Below are 15,853 nucleotides of genomic sequence, written 5' to 3'. Positions count from 1 at the left end.
ATTGTGCCGTACCTCGCTTCCTTCCATTAATCCTTTTGTTGTTACAAAACCAAGCTATAAAAGCATATATGTTTGCCATGCTGGGATACAAGCAGGCCAGCATGTAAACATTCAGTCAGGTTAGCATGGAAGGCATGCTGTCAGGTTGGCTGACTGGGTGGCTATCTGGTCATGTCTGGCTAAGAAATAGCAGTGGGATTCTTTTTTTTTTTGGCCAAGGTAAGTGTAATGGTTATCATGTAGTGATGGTAGACCAGGAGCTGAACTACATCTGACCCCAAAATGTGTTGTGGCCTCCCATGACTGCCGGCAGATCATGTTGAGCTATGGGGAGTCATGCGGGCAGCATCACATTCTAACATTGACACGCAAATTGTCACATGATGATGACATTTCACGAGATCAGCACGTGATGACCACACACTACACATTAACTTGCTGCTTTCTTAAACACTGATGATTACTTATAAGTATCATAATAACTGCTGAAGTTAAAAGTATTTTTGGGAGGTATAACCTACATATAAAATAAAATTGTATATTTTTGTGTTCCTAAGATAGATGATCTTGGGAACTTTTCTAGCAGTATACTGTAGTATGTTATGGTTAATAAATGTGTAATAGCATATGGGGAGTAGTATTATTTAGTTTTGGAACAAACTGTGACAGGCAACAGGCTAATTATGAGCACATTGATTTCAATCCGATAAAGCTGACGTGCTGTACTATACACGTGTGACGAGCATTCGCAAAGGATAAGTAAGAGAGACTGATAAAATAAAGCACTATTATTCACTTATGTACAGTATCTCCGTCATCTTGGCAAAACATAGGAGAATTGGTGTCTGGATCTAGCATGCAGAAGCTTTTTAAATTGAATATTTACTATGCTTCCTTGCATGTTCTGTTGTATGTGACTTGATGCCATATTGAGGAACTTTGAAGGGGGCTATTTTAGTTCAATGAGTCTTGATCTCTCTTGTTTGGTCTCATTTGCTTTGTGATTGCTATATTAGTTCCTGTTTCTGAAGGTTTCTTTTATTGGCATTAAATGTATATAATTTACTTGTCTTGGCTTCATTAGTATTTAATTAGAAGTATAAGAAAGGTATGCTTTATGAACTTTGCCCATATAGTTAGTAAAATGTCAATGTTAATACAGTATTAAAAATGTTGCATTCTTGATACTGTACTTCAAATTGCCATATATGAAGGGTACAGCAGAGGCCCCCACAAAATTAGCAAATCTAGATAAACCAATTGAACATTTTATAATACAGTATATTATTGCTGCTTGAGAATTGGTACTTTGCTTCCTGTAAAATGAAAGGATTGTATGTAACAAAAGGAGGATTTAGTTAGCTGTAACCCCCCTAGTGATTTGAAAGGCATAGATATTCCCTGTATTATGGTTTGCTGAAACTCGTGCACTGCTGTATGACTGATGTTTGCATCTTGTAATGTGATACCAAAGAGAGATTCAGTACGTTGGTCATTGTTCTGTAATAACTGTGTTCGTACCTATTCAATTATAGATTGAAGTATGTACTGTACTGCGATAGTAGCACTAGCAAAGATTGTCTGCATGTTGTCTCGTTTCAAAACCTGACTGAATTTTTAGCCATGAAAGGATTATCTTTATGAATTAGCACAACGTCCTAGAATAATACTGTCTGCACTTGATAATATGAATCATATGGGTCAAGAATCATGAGACCCCACTCAAGTTAGCCAACTTTGTTAAGGGGGAAATGTTGAGAAAAATGAACACAAATTTATTCTGATTTCTTATTCAGTAGAAATTGCAGTAACCCGAATTTCTATTCATGTTGAGAAGTACCCGAGTTTGGTAGAATGTTTTAATCTGAACTCCTATTCAGATTAAAAGGTCAAAATAGGTAAAAACCGTGAACGTGAATTAATTCGGATTGCAGTACTTGAAAATTTTGATCGCAGGAATGAAAAATACCAAGCTCTTACAGTATGTGCATAGTCACTGGAGATGGAAGTACAAAATATTGAAAACAAAATTCAAAAGCTGTTATTTTGTGTGTATGGTTGCAAAATGTGAGGGATGAAGGCTGTACTTGTCTCCTAAATGTGCAGCTATATGCTTTTGATTTGTATTAGTATATTTTTATTTGCATTATTTTAATTTTTGTATCATTTCTATCTTGCCATGATCATTCTTGTCTGCTAAAAATTGTTCTTGTCTCGTATATTTTTTTTTTTGCATTATTTTTATTTTTTGTATTATTTCTTTCTTGCCATGATCATTCTTTTCTGTTAAAAATTTTTCTTGTCTCGTCCTATATCTTTTCTCTCCTCTTAACCCTGCATATATCCCCCATCATTTAGTACCTTTTCTCTCATCCAATGATTTCCCCTTGTGCTCTATCTTTTCTCTCTGCCCAATGTCTACTAAGTAACACACTCTTCAGTGCTGTCAGAAGTAAAAGTGTGCGTCTAATCCCTATTTTTGTATATGTTCTGTTTGAGATCCCCCCCCCCCCACCCTTTGCAGTCATTCCTCTTGGACGTTAGACGTGTAGTGTATCTCATCCCACTCACTAGTTTTGGGAGTAGCTATCCATTTGGTATCTGATTTTGGACATACTTTTCTGTGCAATATACTCTATATCATCTGGTTGTTTCCTTAAGCTCTGTTGTCTCTGGTTAACCTCTTTATATGCTTTCTCTTTCCATGTTTTATTCCTTAAGGTTACATCTAAAATCCTTTTAGCTGAATTATAAATTTGTTAGTGATCTGTCTTGTACCATTTTCCTCACATTCCAATGCTCATGTTTATTTATGTATTAATGTATTAATATTGTTACTGTATTGTACAAATTGTAATTCTCCAATTTCTTCTATAAGGTATTTCGTCAGCGTACGCCCGAAGACGCTATTAACCTTGTCGCTCGGCTGTTAGAATACACCCCTTCGGCTCGTATCACTCCACTGCAGGCATGTGCACACAAGTTCTTCGACGAACTCAGGGACCCCAACACCAGACTACCCAACAACCGGGAATTGCCACCCCTTTACAACTTTACCGAACAAGGTATCTATGTACATCCAATATTATTTATCTCGCCCTCTCAAAATTTCTCAATAAAATATATTTATGTCTTAGAATATGGGTAAGAAATTATGTATGTGAAGCAGAAACAAGCATGCTATATTTAAGAAATTCCTGTTTGTGACATTACATTGTCTATACTGATACAGTAATACATTAGACTTATGTTCAAACAGAACTCGGTCATTTGGAAAGCTTCTCAGTGGAAACGATGAATTCTTGTGGTTGATTTTGGTACTACTGGGTGAAGTTGATGTGTATGCATGGACTGGAACCCCATCTTAGATATATACCAGTACATGAAATATATAGAGTACCTGTTCTCTATACACCAATAGGACCAAATATGCTTTCTTGGGGATCAGAGTTTGGTTCTGTGGAAGTACTCGAAATGTTATTCCAAAAATGGTTATGAGCTGATACCTCTTCAAAGATTAATTTGTTTCAGTAGCAGGAAAGTCGATGGGCTGGGTTTGGAAATGTCTTAACGTTTAGTTTTCATTTGGAGAGCAACAAGCTCAGTTGGTCATTATTAGATATTGTCCCCATATCTCCTTAACTTGGATTTTATTCTGTTAATAAAAAAATTTAAAACTAAATCTTGATGAACACTTTGTGTTGTGTAAAAATCATTAGGAATGGTTTGGATTTTTTTTTTCACTTGAGTTTGAAGCCGTTTTCTTTCACCTGATAGGGAAGTCATGGCACTGTCTTTGAAAAGTATGGTATAGTTGTTGGACTATGGGGATAGACACAGAATGAGGGTGCAGTTAGGAAATTCTAGTAGATATCCATTATATGACAGGTTATATGTCCATTATGTGATAGGTTGAAAGTTATTTTTGTTCTCAGCAAAATTCACCCATAGAGCATGGGAAATAAGAACATTTGTGGTAACTCGTTCAATATTGCTGGGGATACAGTTTCAAAGACTTTTCTTACGTTTAGAAATATAGCAGTACAACATGAGGAAAGCCATTAAGACTGAACTGTGGTTGCTCTTAATTTTCAGTTACACGTGGCTTTTGTTTATCAGTACTATATATGAGCAATATGAGTTGGTGACTGCTGTGGAAAAGTCCTGGGATGAGGGTGAAAACTATATAATCAGGTTTTCTTTGTCAATTTTCATCTTATATTGGGTTGTAATTACCATTTTACCCAATATATGCATCTATATTTGGAACCTTAATGTGATAGAAATTATTGGTAAACAAAAATACATTATTCATAAGTTCTTGCTTATATATATATTATTTGTAAAGTGCATAAAGCTGCTTTCTATCATTTGTGTTAAGAATACTTCCCAAAATTTGGTGATAAACTGTAAATATTATAAAATATAAAATTTTTTTGAATACACGAGAACTTCGTCGGGTTTCAACCACAACTTTGTCCGTTTGATCGGGAGTCTAGTGTACTACTGGAATCTGGCAAACATTTTTATTCAGTTTGTTGGAATTGCAGTATTAAAAATGATTAAGAAAATTATTAAGAAATTTTTTAGAAAATAAAGTTAGTTATTAAGAAATTTAAAATTCATAATAGAATAATAGTAAATTTCTTAAAGATCTTGAGGATAAGTTGGATGAATGGTGTGTATATGATTGCCTGTGAAAGCTATCGGCTGTTTATTAAGACACAGTATTTCAAGGAATAATAGTATCAACTATAGACATTGGGTGTAAAAGGGTGAGGCATTTCAGTTTCTGGACAGAGAGATCAGTTGTCAAAGTACATGAAAAATTAGAAACTTATTTGGTATGTGACATGTCAATACGAAAATGATTGTAAAATTGAGTTACATTGAGTGGGAAAAGAAATGCTAAGATTACTGACAAAGGGCCGATTGCACAAGATATATTGTGTATAAGAACAGTGTTTGAGTGGGCAAATTCTGTTAATTGAGTTCTTAGATTTAGTCACATAGAAATGTTTCACAGGTTGCCATGCTTAGTACACAAAACTTTGCTCTATGGTGATTTACATGTAGCGAACCAGTTTGCCTCAGAATATTGCCCTTGTGTTCATTTAGTACATGTGTGCACTGAGGGCATTGCTCATTATTTCCTGAGACACTTCATATTCCTCCAAACTAGCAAGAATTATTTTACACTTTTAGGAGTATTTGATTTTCTGAAAGCTGCATGCAATATTTTGGGAAAATTCTCCATAGCTGCCACCTCATGGATGAATAGTTCAGCGAGTGTGGAACAAAACATCAAAGATGGATACTGCCTTTTTTTCAGAGCTACTAATTATACTTGAATTTAAGTAACTGGACACCAGTTGGAATACACACAACATACTTAAAATTTGCCTTCAGTTTCACAAACCTATACAGTTAATGTTGACAGAATCTGAAGTCTGGCTTCCTATTATCAAAAATAGGTTCTTTCATTTAAACTTTTAGTGAAATTATTTGCATGAATCACAAAGAAAAAGTCTTAAGTTAATCTTTGATGTTCAGTAGTGGTATTTAACTTATTATTATTACAGAAATCAAGATCCAACCTGAGTTGAACAGCAAACTGATTCCTCCACATTATCGTGGGGAACCAGCTAACAGTAGCACCGGGGGCGGCTCATCTGCTGTGGACTCATCAGAGGGTGCTGCAGCTGCTGCTGTCAATGATAACTGAGTTAAGAGGTGGTCAGCTCAGCCAGCCACCCCTGCAGCCTCCCCATTTGCTTCCCTGCCCCTTCGTGCCGTGCCATTGACTACTCCAATGTAGAATAAGGCCGGGGTGATGGGGCTGAGGAGGCCTGTCTTCTTGGGCGGATAGCTGTACCTCAAGCTGCAGTTTGGCTGTAAATTGTGCGGCCCTCGTGATGTGTAAAGTGTAAATACATTGAACAATACTGTACTAGTGAATGACTCCCCAGGCTTGAGGCACCTAGCAGCCACACCGTTTGCTTGTTATTGCATACACTGTTGTGCCAGTGTGGCTGGGCCCAGGTGTCCTCGATCTTGAGGCAAGAGCTTGGTGCTGACGGCTAGCCCTCGGGTGCCCAGCCCACTGCATGCGTGGTAGCTACTGCTCATGGGGTCGTTCGAGCACCCAACTCCTCGCCCAGCAGTGGAACCAGCCTCGGATGCGTTGTAATTGTCTTGGACTATCATAGTTAGGTCCATCATGTCTGCACCAAGTTTTGTAGGCCACTGTTGCATGGGAGTGTGTATGCTCTGACGAGGTGTATAGTTTGACCAACAGCAATGTGCTCCCTCTTGGTATTCTGCTGCCTCCCACCTCCCCTGCTGTCCCCTTACCTTCTCACCTGCAGCAGCTAGTTCACCCCAAGCCAGTGCTAGTGATGAGTTGTGAGTTGTTGGTGTGTCACACTGAGTTAGTGCCAATGTTACTTGTAGTATCACCTCTGTTTGCCCGCCCTGGGCTCACTTTGTTCCTGCTCTTCTGCTGGGGACACCAGCTTCCCATGTAGCATCAGTGTCCCTGGAGTTGAAAAAAAAGCAAAAAGTTTATTATTATTATTATAATTATAAGGAGGCCAGTCTGGACTTCAGTGATCCCTAGACAGCACATACTCTACCACACTATCCCATCACCAGTAGTGGGCGAGTTAGGGCTCGTCACCATATTTTGTGATCTGTAACCATCATAGTGTGGATCGTTGCTGGTTATGGCCGAGGTTGTACAGCTGATGGCAGGATAATCTAGGATTGGACGACATGCTTGTGCTACACGCGTGGAAGTCGTTACGATGAGGTTTGTGGTACTGTCCCTCTGAATAGGCTGATGAACTTCTAGGCATGGCAAGCAGTCTGTTGCTTGTCTAGCACTTTAATGTTGGGTTTCCTCTTCTGTATATAGTGTTCATTTTCACTTTGCCATCACAAGTACAATTTATACATAGACAGTCCTTAAAGTGGTCTCTGCAGACGACCAGGGCCCTTGGCCACCATGTAGTTCATCGCAGTATTTGAATGGATGCTACTCTTCCATGGATCCTGTGTGATCCTCTGTACTGTTCGATTGCTGGTGGGGAGAGGTGTCAGGTGTATCATATTTGTCATTTCATTTCTTTTCTTTCTAATTAACCCTATTGTATAAGTGGTTGAGCAGGAAGATAATGCTAACTCGGTAAACTACACCCTTCCCATCCCCCATCCCTCGGTGGTTTTGTCCGACACCATCCAACCAGTGACACTTGCATGGAAGCCTAGTTATACCATCAGTGATTAGGAGCTTTAGAAGGTCGTACTACAATAAGGTTCATTTTTAATATCCTCAACTGGAAGCAACCACTTGAACCTCATTGAACTATGTCCAGGGCTTATAATTACTCTTTTTAAAGCATTTGCTCATTCATGTTTCTCATTTATTATGATGCAGTGGGAGACAAAATAAGTAAACAGCCTGGTTGCTATTTTTTTCTCATAGCATGGATGATATCATAGTTATAAAGGTATTATAATAATATGATTGGTATCGCTATGGTAGGTACAAAACGAGTATTGTCCTTCTTGTCTCTTGGATACACAGACCGCATCAGCAGTTGAGCTTTAAAATAATTAATGAGGTTTCATTTCCATATATATTACATAGTAGGAAGTAAAGCCTTATTTTAATCAAATCAAAAATTAAAGCTTACTTGAAAGCTTTACTCTTCCTCCAGTGAGACTGTCCATTCTCCAAATCAGATTTGTTTAATTGCATATATCTTGTCATTTTTAGTCATAACTTGGTGAAAAGCTCTTCACAGTCATGATTTAAGGGCATCTAGCCCACCAATACCTCGATTGTCTGTGGGCCCATTTAATAAATATTTTGGTTATTCTCAGTTTTGGATTTTGACTGCTGTATTCATTTCACAATTGACATATGTACAATTTCTAGACAAATCACATGTCATAATCTCTTATTGTGGGTAACTGGGAATTAAGTGGGTCAAGCAGTTCTTTGAGGCATTGGTGCTGGGCGCCAAGACTCTCACAGATCATTTAGGGCCTAGGGCAAGTAAAGTGAAGCAGGATGGGCTAATATATATACATATATATTCATTAGCCAACAGTTTCGATTATTCAGTCTCGTTTGTGCAGGATGTGGAATTTTGAGGTTTGTGTATGGTTTACACTGATTTCAGGAAATAAGCTTAAATTGTACATAGTGACAAAAATCTCATGTTCTGAATGCACGGGTACTGAGTAATTGTGTTGGTGAGCATCTCATCACCTAGTATATTCTGCTACTCATCCAGGGCACGAAATAATTTCCTTTCAAATATTGTAGTAAAATGGACAAGTTCAGTGTTGGCCAAGTTTTAGATGGGACTCTCAATTAGGTTTCATATTCCGTTTCATAGTGCAAAATAATGAGCCATTGTGGAAGTCCCTGCATCGGAAGGACATTCACTGAATACTTCAATACATAAAAATGCAGTGCTGGGCGTTTATGGGTATTGCTGCAAAAAAAAAAGTCATCCTTGATTTGTGGCTTGTTCACTCAATAGAATGAAACACAATTTGTGCAGAAGTAATATATATGTATATGTATATATATATACACAGTATGTATATATAAATATATATATAGACTGCAATGTAGTGATAGAGGTAGAAACTTTTGCTGGGAGGGGACATGGCAAGATCAGGTGTGTGTGCATGTTTGTGCGGTGGGTTGTCAAGACAGGAATGATTATTGAATGAAAATTCAATTTTACTCCATTGGGTGTCTAAATTTGTTGTGCTAAGGGTGTATAAAAGTATGAAATCGTTGATGATCCCAAGTTCCCCTTTTGTAAAAATATGAGGATACCAGGGTAAGTTTCGCATATAATACCTCATGTACAGAAAAAAGGAAGAACAGTAAGATGGATATTGACAATTGAGTTATAAAAGCTCTTTGTTTTTAATGCAGAACAGATCTGACAACCCAAGCACTACAATAAGGAGCTGTTACCAGTTGACAGATAAGTTTTGCCACAATAGAGGGCTTAATGGTTTATTATTATTGTTTACGTGATAGGCGTAGCAATTGACCTGAGAGTTGAGGTGGAGTGCTCAACTGTCTGTCAATGGTGTGACACACGGCCGCGACACTTCTCCAAGGTATACAACGCCAAACTGGGGAAATGGCCGAACATGTCGAGAAAACTGACTCGAACCCGTAGTAGGAGGGTGTTGAATGTATCCTTTGTGGTATGAATTAACATTGCTCAAGTTTCTCCTGTTCGTGTATTTATTGTTATGTTTTGAAAGGGTAGAGAACGTCGAGATAAGTGATAATACTGTTTTTACTTCAACAGGTTGAAATTTGTTAGTACTGATAGATAATGTTCTGCCTAAAGTATCTCCATATTACAAGAAACATTAGCTATCAGTCAATTATATTAATTTACAGTGAATTTTTCGTGAAGATTTAATGCAGGTTAGGTATATAGCAGGCCTTGGATACATTTAGGATGGAATATATATATATATAGGGGATTTTGGATGGGGCACTAGTAAAGTTTGATATCCACACACATGGGTATCACATATAGCTTTCAGCCAAACTAGATGTATGTGGACAAACACGAGCCCCTTTGCCGAGTAGTGTCGCGGCCCACTCTTGATGAGGGAATCCTATCCTGAGTTCACAACACCTTAGCCAATAATATTTGTAATTACCCTAATGTAAAAATGTACTCTAATGCTTAAAGTGTGCTTTTAAATTAATGTAGATGCAACTGTTCTTGTTCTTATGTTTTTCTTAATGGATGTACTTTTAAATGACATGTAGTACATGTACTAAGTTTATAGTATAATTGTTTTAATAAAGAGCAGTTGTATTACTGTCACATGGAGCATTTTTCAGTATCCTTTGTAGATTACCTCGGTGAATAGGAAAATGGCAAACTATTTCAAAAGGATATTTTTCATACTTTTTTTTTGTCTAGTTATGTCTTGTTTCAAGGGATCAATTTGGTCCTGGTCATTACAATGCACTAAGACATTACCGGTTTTTGTTATTTTTGTCTCGTCATTAATGTGATTTTTGAGTTCAAAATTTAAAAAACATTTGCCCGTATTGTATTTTCATGTGAAAAACTGTGTGTTATTTGGTACATGAATGAATAATACCTTTTATTTTTCACTCCAGCTAATGTCTACTCCCCCATGAAAGTGGGGAAACCATGCAATGATAAATGATACCAAAGTTGCTTTTTACAAATAATTCATATAAAATGTAATTATTTAGACGAGAGGTACAGTACAACCAAATTGCTGTTCTTCGAAGCTCATTTGCAAGGCATTACTGTGTTTTTAAGGGCACTTGATGCAGTTTGTATCCATTGAATTTCCATAACCACTAATAAATAAATGATACAATGATCTTTAATAGTGGTTTTGTAACTGCAATACAAAATTTTGAACAACTTCCTTCCAACAGTTAATTTGAGAAATATATTGCCAAAACAAAAGTTGAAATGCAGATAGGGCTTGATTGATCAGGTTGTGATGGTTAGGTGGGCCAGTGGTCGATAACAGCAATGGCCTCACTAATTTGGCACTCGTCAAGAGTATATAAACACTTGAAACTACCATTCAGCTACAGGTAGACACAGGTAAAGGTAATAGACTGAGCTCATTCTTGTTAGCTTTTTCCAGTCAATTGATAATATTGTCAATTTTTTTTTGTTTTAATTATGTCAAATGTGGAGGGTAAGTAAATGTTATGTCTAGTTTTATAGTATTGTGTAATTTTGGTATTGTTTAATATTGGTTTTGGTGTAAGGTATAGTATTGTGTAACATGTACAGTGCTATACAGCTTTACTGGCTATATAGTTAGTAAGGCTATGAGGACTTTAAATGACATATTCTCTTGAAGATGTTAAAAAAGGATGGAAAAAGGTTAATCCTGGGAATTAGGAACCATCTTTATGAAGAGAATGAATCCTTATGTACATTTCCTAAAAGAGATCCTTTAACATTACTTGTCTTGCTCCTTTCTGCTCATGTGTTGACATTGTGAATATCTAGGAACAGGAGTGTTATTTACCTGTGGGGCCACTATTTCACAAGTGGCTTCCGTGAGGACAGGAAGCCAGCAACTTATCAAATGTACCCCCATTTGTCCTGATGATTTTGTTGAGCTGAATTTTAAAATTCAGCAGTGCTTTGGCATTTACAGCTTTGGCGGGAAGGCAGTTTCATGGGTTTGTAACTGGGTGAAAAGCCTCCTGTTTTGTCCTACAATGTGGCTTGTTGACCTTGAAACCATTGCACCTTGTTTGTGTTGCATCTGACAAACATTTGTTGGTTTTGAAGAAGCTGTCCAGATCAATATCCTCAAAATTGTTCAGAATTTGTAAAGTTTCTATGCAATCAGCCATGTTGTGTCTGGTTTGTAGTGTTAGCCATGTGGCCCTCAGCCGTTGGTAGTATGAGAGTCGACTTAGTTCTGGAATGATATCTGTTGGCCAGTGTTGAACTTTCTTCAGAGCAGCTTTGTCTTTCCATAGGTGAAAGCTCCATTCTTGGATATAATAAGCCAAGTGGGGGGAGGGGGGGGGCACCAGAGATTTATACAGTTGAATAACTACCTTCTTTTTCTTGGAGTTAAATGTTGACTTTATTATTCCAACGGTTTGGTTAGCCTTTATTATTATTATTATTATTATTATTATTATTATTATTGAAGCTTCCACTTGGGCAACTTTCAGTGATTGATGGATTCTGACTCCAGGGGTCATTTTCTTCATCCATCTGCTGTTATGATAATTTTGTTAATTTTGTAGTTGTGATGAAAATTATTATGTCCCACATGCAACGTCTTGCATTTTCAATATTAAAAAGCATTTTCCGGTCTTCTAACCATTTGTGAAGTTCATGTAGATCTCTCTGTAAGGCCTCAGTCCCACTTTCACTTCTAATTTCATAATAACTCTGTCATCTGCAAAATTGATGATGTGATTTGTAATATTCTCACTTATGTCATTGATGTATATGACAATAAAGGATGGCCTCAAAATGGATCCTTGTAGTGCCACTCTCCATCATTTCTCCAGTCAGATTCATTTCTGTTAAGAACGACCCTTTGCTTTCTTTGTTTTAACCATTGTTTTAGCCACTTTAGTATTCTACCATTTATTCCATATGCCTGTAATGTCCTTGCTAGTGTTTCATGTGGTACTTTGTCAAAAGCTTTCGCATAGTCCATGTATAATACATCTACTGGAAGTCCTTTTTCTGAGTAGCAGGTTATTACCCTTTCCCAAAATGTGAGCAGGTTTGTAAGGCATTATTCTATTTTTAGCAAGCCTATGTTGAGTTGATTTTATTAGTGTTCACTGAGAGATTGTGAATGATTTCCTTAGGATTCTCTTCAAGAGCTTACAGATGTGTGAAGTCAAGCTGATTGGACATGGATTGGCTGTTTTCTACTGAGCTGTTTGACTTTTTTTAAAAATTGGGGTGATTGCATATTTCCAATCTAGGGAAACTATCACTTGGTCCGGAAGGATAGTTCTCTGAACCAAGGGATTCTGGAAATGAGTGTCAGTGGGTGACATAGTTCATTTGCCAGCTCTTTTGTCTTCGGATTGAATTCCAGCTATACGTTGAGTTTTTGGACCTTTTTATTTTGTTAATGCTCTTCCTTACTATGATACATGTTATGGAATGTGTAATTCACTAATGAATTACACAATTCATTCTCTTCATCTCCTTCAAACTTGTGTGTGGGTATTGGGATGCCAGTTAATATCTCGTGTGAACACTGATGTATTCATTCAGTGTGACAGGTTGTGTTATATAGCCTTCAAGTCTTGGTGCATTTTTCTGATAATTACTTAACAAGACAGAAAGGCACATACGATAGAATTATACAAATGGATTAAAGGGTATTATGAGGGGAATATGGTTCTAAACATTATCTTCTCAAAATAGAACCAAAAACTGAATATGAATCGGCAGATATTGGTAAACTGAGCATAATCTGGTCTGGTAAAAGTTGTTGATTTATGGATGAAATAGGTTACATTGCAACAGAACAAGCATATATATATATATATATATATATATATATATATATATATATAATATATATATATATATATATATATATATATATATATATATATATATATATATATATATATATATATATATATATATATATATATATATATATATATATATATATAATGTGTGTGTGTGTGTGTAAATCACGAAAATTAACACGTGATGAAAAATGTGACAGTGTGAGCAAAGTGAACTGTAGGCATACATTATACCCTATACTGATGGGCTTGGTTTGATATAAAATAGGAGCTACCTCATTTGGGCCACTCTGCTTTTAGTAGTTTCCTATATTATGCTGAATAACAATCAAAACTGGTATGTGTAATATGGAATGCAATTTTCCATGAGGATACATAGTAAGACAGGAAAGGCTGTACAGGAGAGAAGTTAACTCTTCTGCTTCAGCTACACTGAAATTTTGGCATATGTACGCACTACATAGCCTTCCCGGCTTGGTGCCTTCTTTTGATAGTTACATGCTTTAGCATGCGTATGATAACAACTCGTAGGACTTTATACTGTATTATATACTGTACATAGAAAATTGACACCAAGAATAGAGTAAGTCGTGTACAACTACCCACTAAATACCAAGGAGGAATACTGTATGACAGTGAAAACTATCTAAAGGTAACAAAAGAGAGGTACAGTGCTCTGATGAGCGAGGCCTAAGATTCTCATACTTGGCAGTTTTCATCATGAAAATTAGAATGGCTAAGAAAGGACACCCGCAAGTGGAGAGGACACACAATCAACTGATGGTGGGTAGTGATGTGGTGAAATTATGTAAGTATAATTACATAAGTGTAGTTGCAGGATGAGACCTACACTTGTATCCGTCTTCCAAGTACTTTGTCATGCGATGTATTAGTACTACTACTAACGGTTATGCCATCCACCACCACCACACTTCCCGTGTTCCAGTCGTCTACTGCTCTGCAGAGGAGAACTTTCTAATATTTGTTTAGCATCTTTGTTAGTTTGAATCTGTGACCTCTTGTTCTTAAAATTGCAGTTTTCAAGAATTCATTTTTGTCAATTTTATTGATTCCTGTTAATATTTTGTGTGCAAGTGATCGTATATTTTGTTTTTCTTCTTCTCTTACAGGTTTGGCAAATTCAACACTTCTAGCCTCTCATACCTGGAGTTTTTTCTAGTTTTTCAGTTCTGGAAGGCATATGTGTAGTAGCATTTTTTCCAGTTTGCTGATGTGCTTTATGTGATAAATACACCACACAACCGTTGCATATTCCAGTTTTGGTGAACACTTGTTGAGGTAGCACAAATGCTAATGCCATCCCCAACGAAGGAACATCCTCATCCCGATTAATGAACCAGGGACAGGAGTCTGAAGCCTTGAGATGAGAGGTTGATCCTTGAACATAGATGTTAAAGGCTCAGTCGCCGCTACACTGTAGTGCGATTCTAATGTGGGGCATCATCCTAAGTCCAGGTCTCCCTATAACAGATTTCTCTAAACAAGTCAAGTCCATCCACAGGATTTCTCAAATTAGAATTTATATTAAAAAAATAAAACTGCGTTTGTTTGTTCCCCAGTGACTGTAGTGGTTGCCAAACGTATGTGTTGTAAAGCTCAGTAGATAGGCGACGTATAGCATTAGAAAGGAAATCTGGAACTATATATGTAATAACTTGTACAAATCGCTACGATTATGTACTGGACAGCTGTACAAGTGTATAGCACTCATATTTTTAGGTACAAATTGAATAACATTGAGCTTACAATTTGAATGGTGATATTGATAAAACTGTACTGCCATTAGAGCTGTGAGATGTAAAATTAGGATGATGATAATTAAAAAAAAGAGAACTAATGTAAACTATACCTTGAAGTTATTGAAATGTGTACACTACACTGGCACGTTGGAGCCCAGTGAGCTCAGTGTCCAAGAGTAACGTTAATTCAACTTTGAATTAATGTTACTCTTAGATAATTGTGCTCACTGGGCGGGTGGTGAGTTGGGTCTAAGATACGAGTGACGTAGGTATCTCTCTACGTCATCGCTAATATATAAACAAACTTAATATATCCTATCCTAACTAAACGCAACTAAGATATAAATTATTGTGTTAAATATATATATATGGTGTGCACGAGGTTTGTGACGTCATAATAAAATTCACGCGGGTGAGTTTTGGATGCCTCTGACGTCACGGTGTTTTTGCTCCTCGTGGACCCGAAATCAACAATATTTCAATCATGAATTTTGTTTGTAATTCTTTGCTAGCTTTATTTTATTTTTAAATACTATTCATAATAACACATTCATATTTTTGGATATAGTGTATTTTACTAAGCGTGTGCAGTACTATAAATTGTTGAAACGAGTCTATTTGTGACTTATTTTTTCACCCTCCCCCGTCACCCTCGAGGCGTCCACGGCTGTGGTGGTGTGTCGGCGGCTCTCGTTATCACGGTGGTTCCACCCAGGGTTCTTCTGGTATATTTATATTTGTGAGTTGTGCAGCAAGAGCAGTAGTGACGGGAGACATCTCCCGTCACGTAGGGTGCAGTCGCACCTCCACAGATCTCCAGTATCAGCTCTTGATACTGGTAATGGCTCAAAAGGGCCACCACTTACGGGCTATTCATGCCCGTGCCGCCTCTTGGGTGGCTTAATCTTTACCAATCAATCAAGAGCAGTAGTGTTAGGACACCAGACGAGGGTGCGAAGAACACCTCTACCCTAGAGAACATAGCAGAGTTCCTAAGGAAAAC

The 15,853-nt window shown here is 37.2% G+C and overlaps 1 protein-coding gene across 5 annotated transcripts in view; it reads left to right on the top strand.

The window, feature by feature from the left end:
- LOC123770066 (protein kinase shaggy) overlaps window positions 1–9,884 on the top strand; it is a 65,462-nt gene extending 55,578 nt beyond the window's left edge. For all 5 annotated transcript variants that reach the window (XM_045761728.2, XM_045761725.2, XM_069301344.1 and 2 more), the window contains 2 exons: window positions 2,879–3,065; window positions 5,583–9,884. In XM_045761728.2, coding sequence (XP_045617684.1) covers window positions 2,879–3,065; window positions 5,583–5,725 — 330 coding nt within the window. In that variant the 3' untranslated portion in view covers window positions 5,726–9,884. The remainder of the gene's footprint in view (window positions 1–2,878; window positions 3,066–5,582) is intronic.
- Window positions 9,885–15,853: the final 5,969 nt, after the last annotated feature.

Source organism: Procambarus clarkii, chromosome 45 (assembly GCF_040958095.1).
Source record: "Procambarus clarkii isolate CNS0578487 chromosome 45, FALCON_Pclarkii_2.0, whole genome shotgun sequence".
Lineage (NCBI taxonomy): Eukaryota > Metazoa > Arthropoda > Malacostraca > Decapoda > Cambaridae > Procambarus > Procambarus clarkii.
Note: the sequence above shows the minus strand (reverse complement) of the source record. Positions and strands in the feature narration are given on the sequence as shown.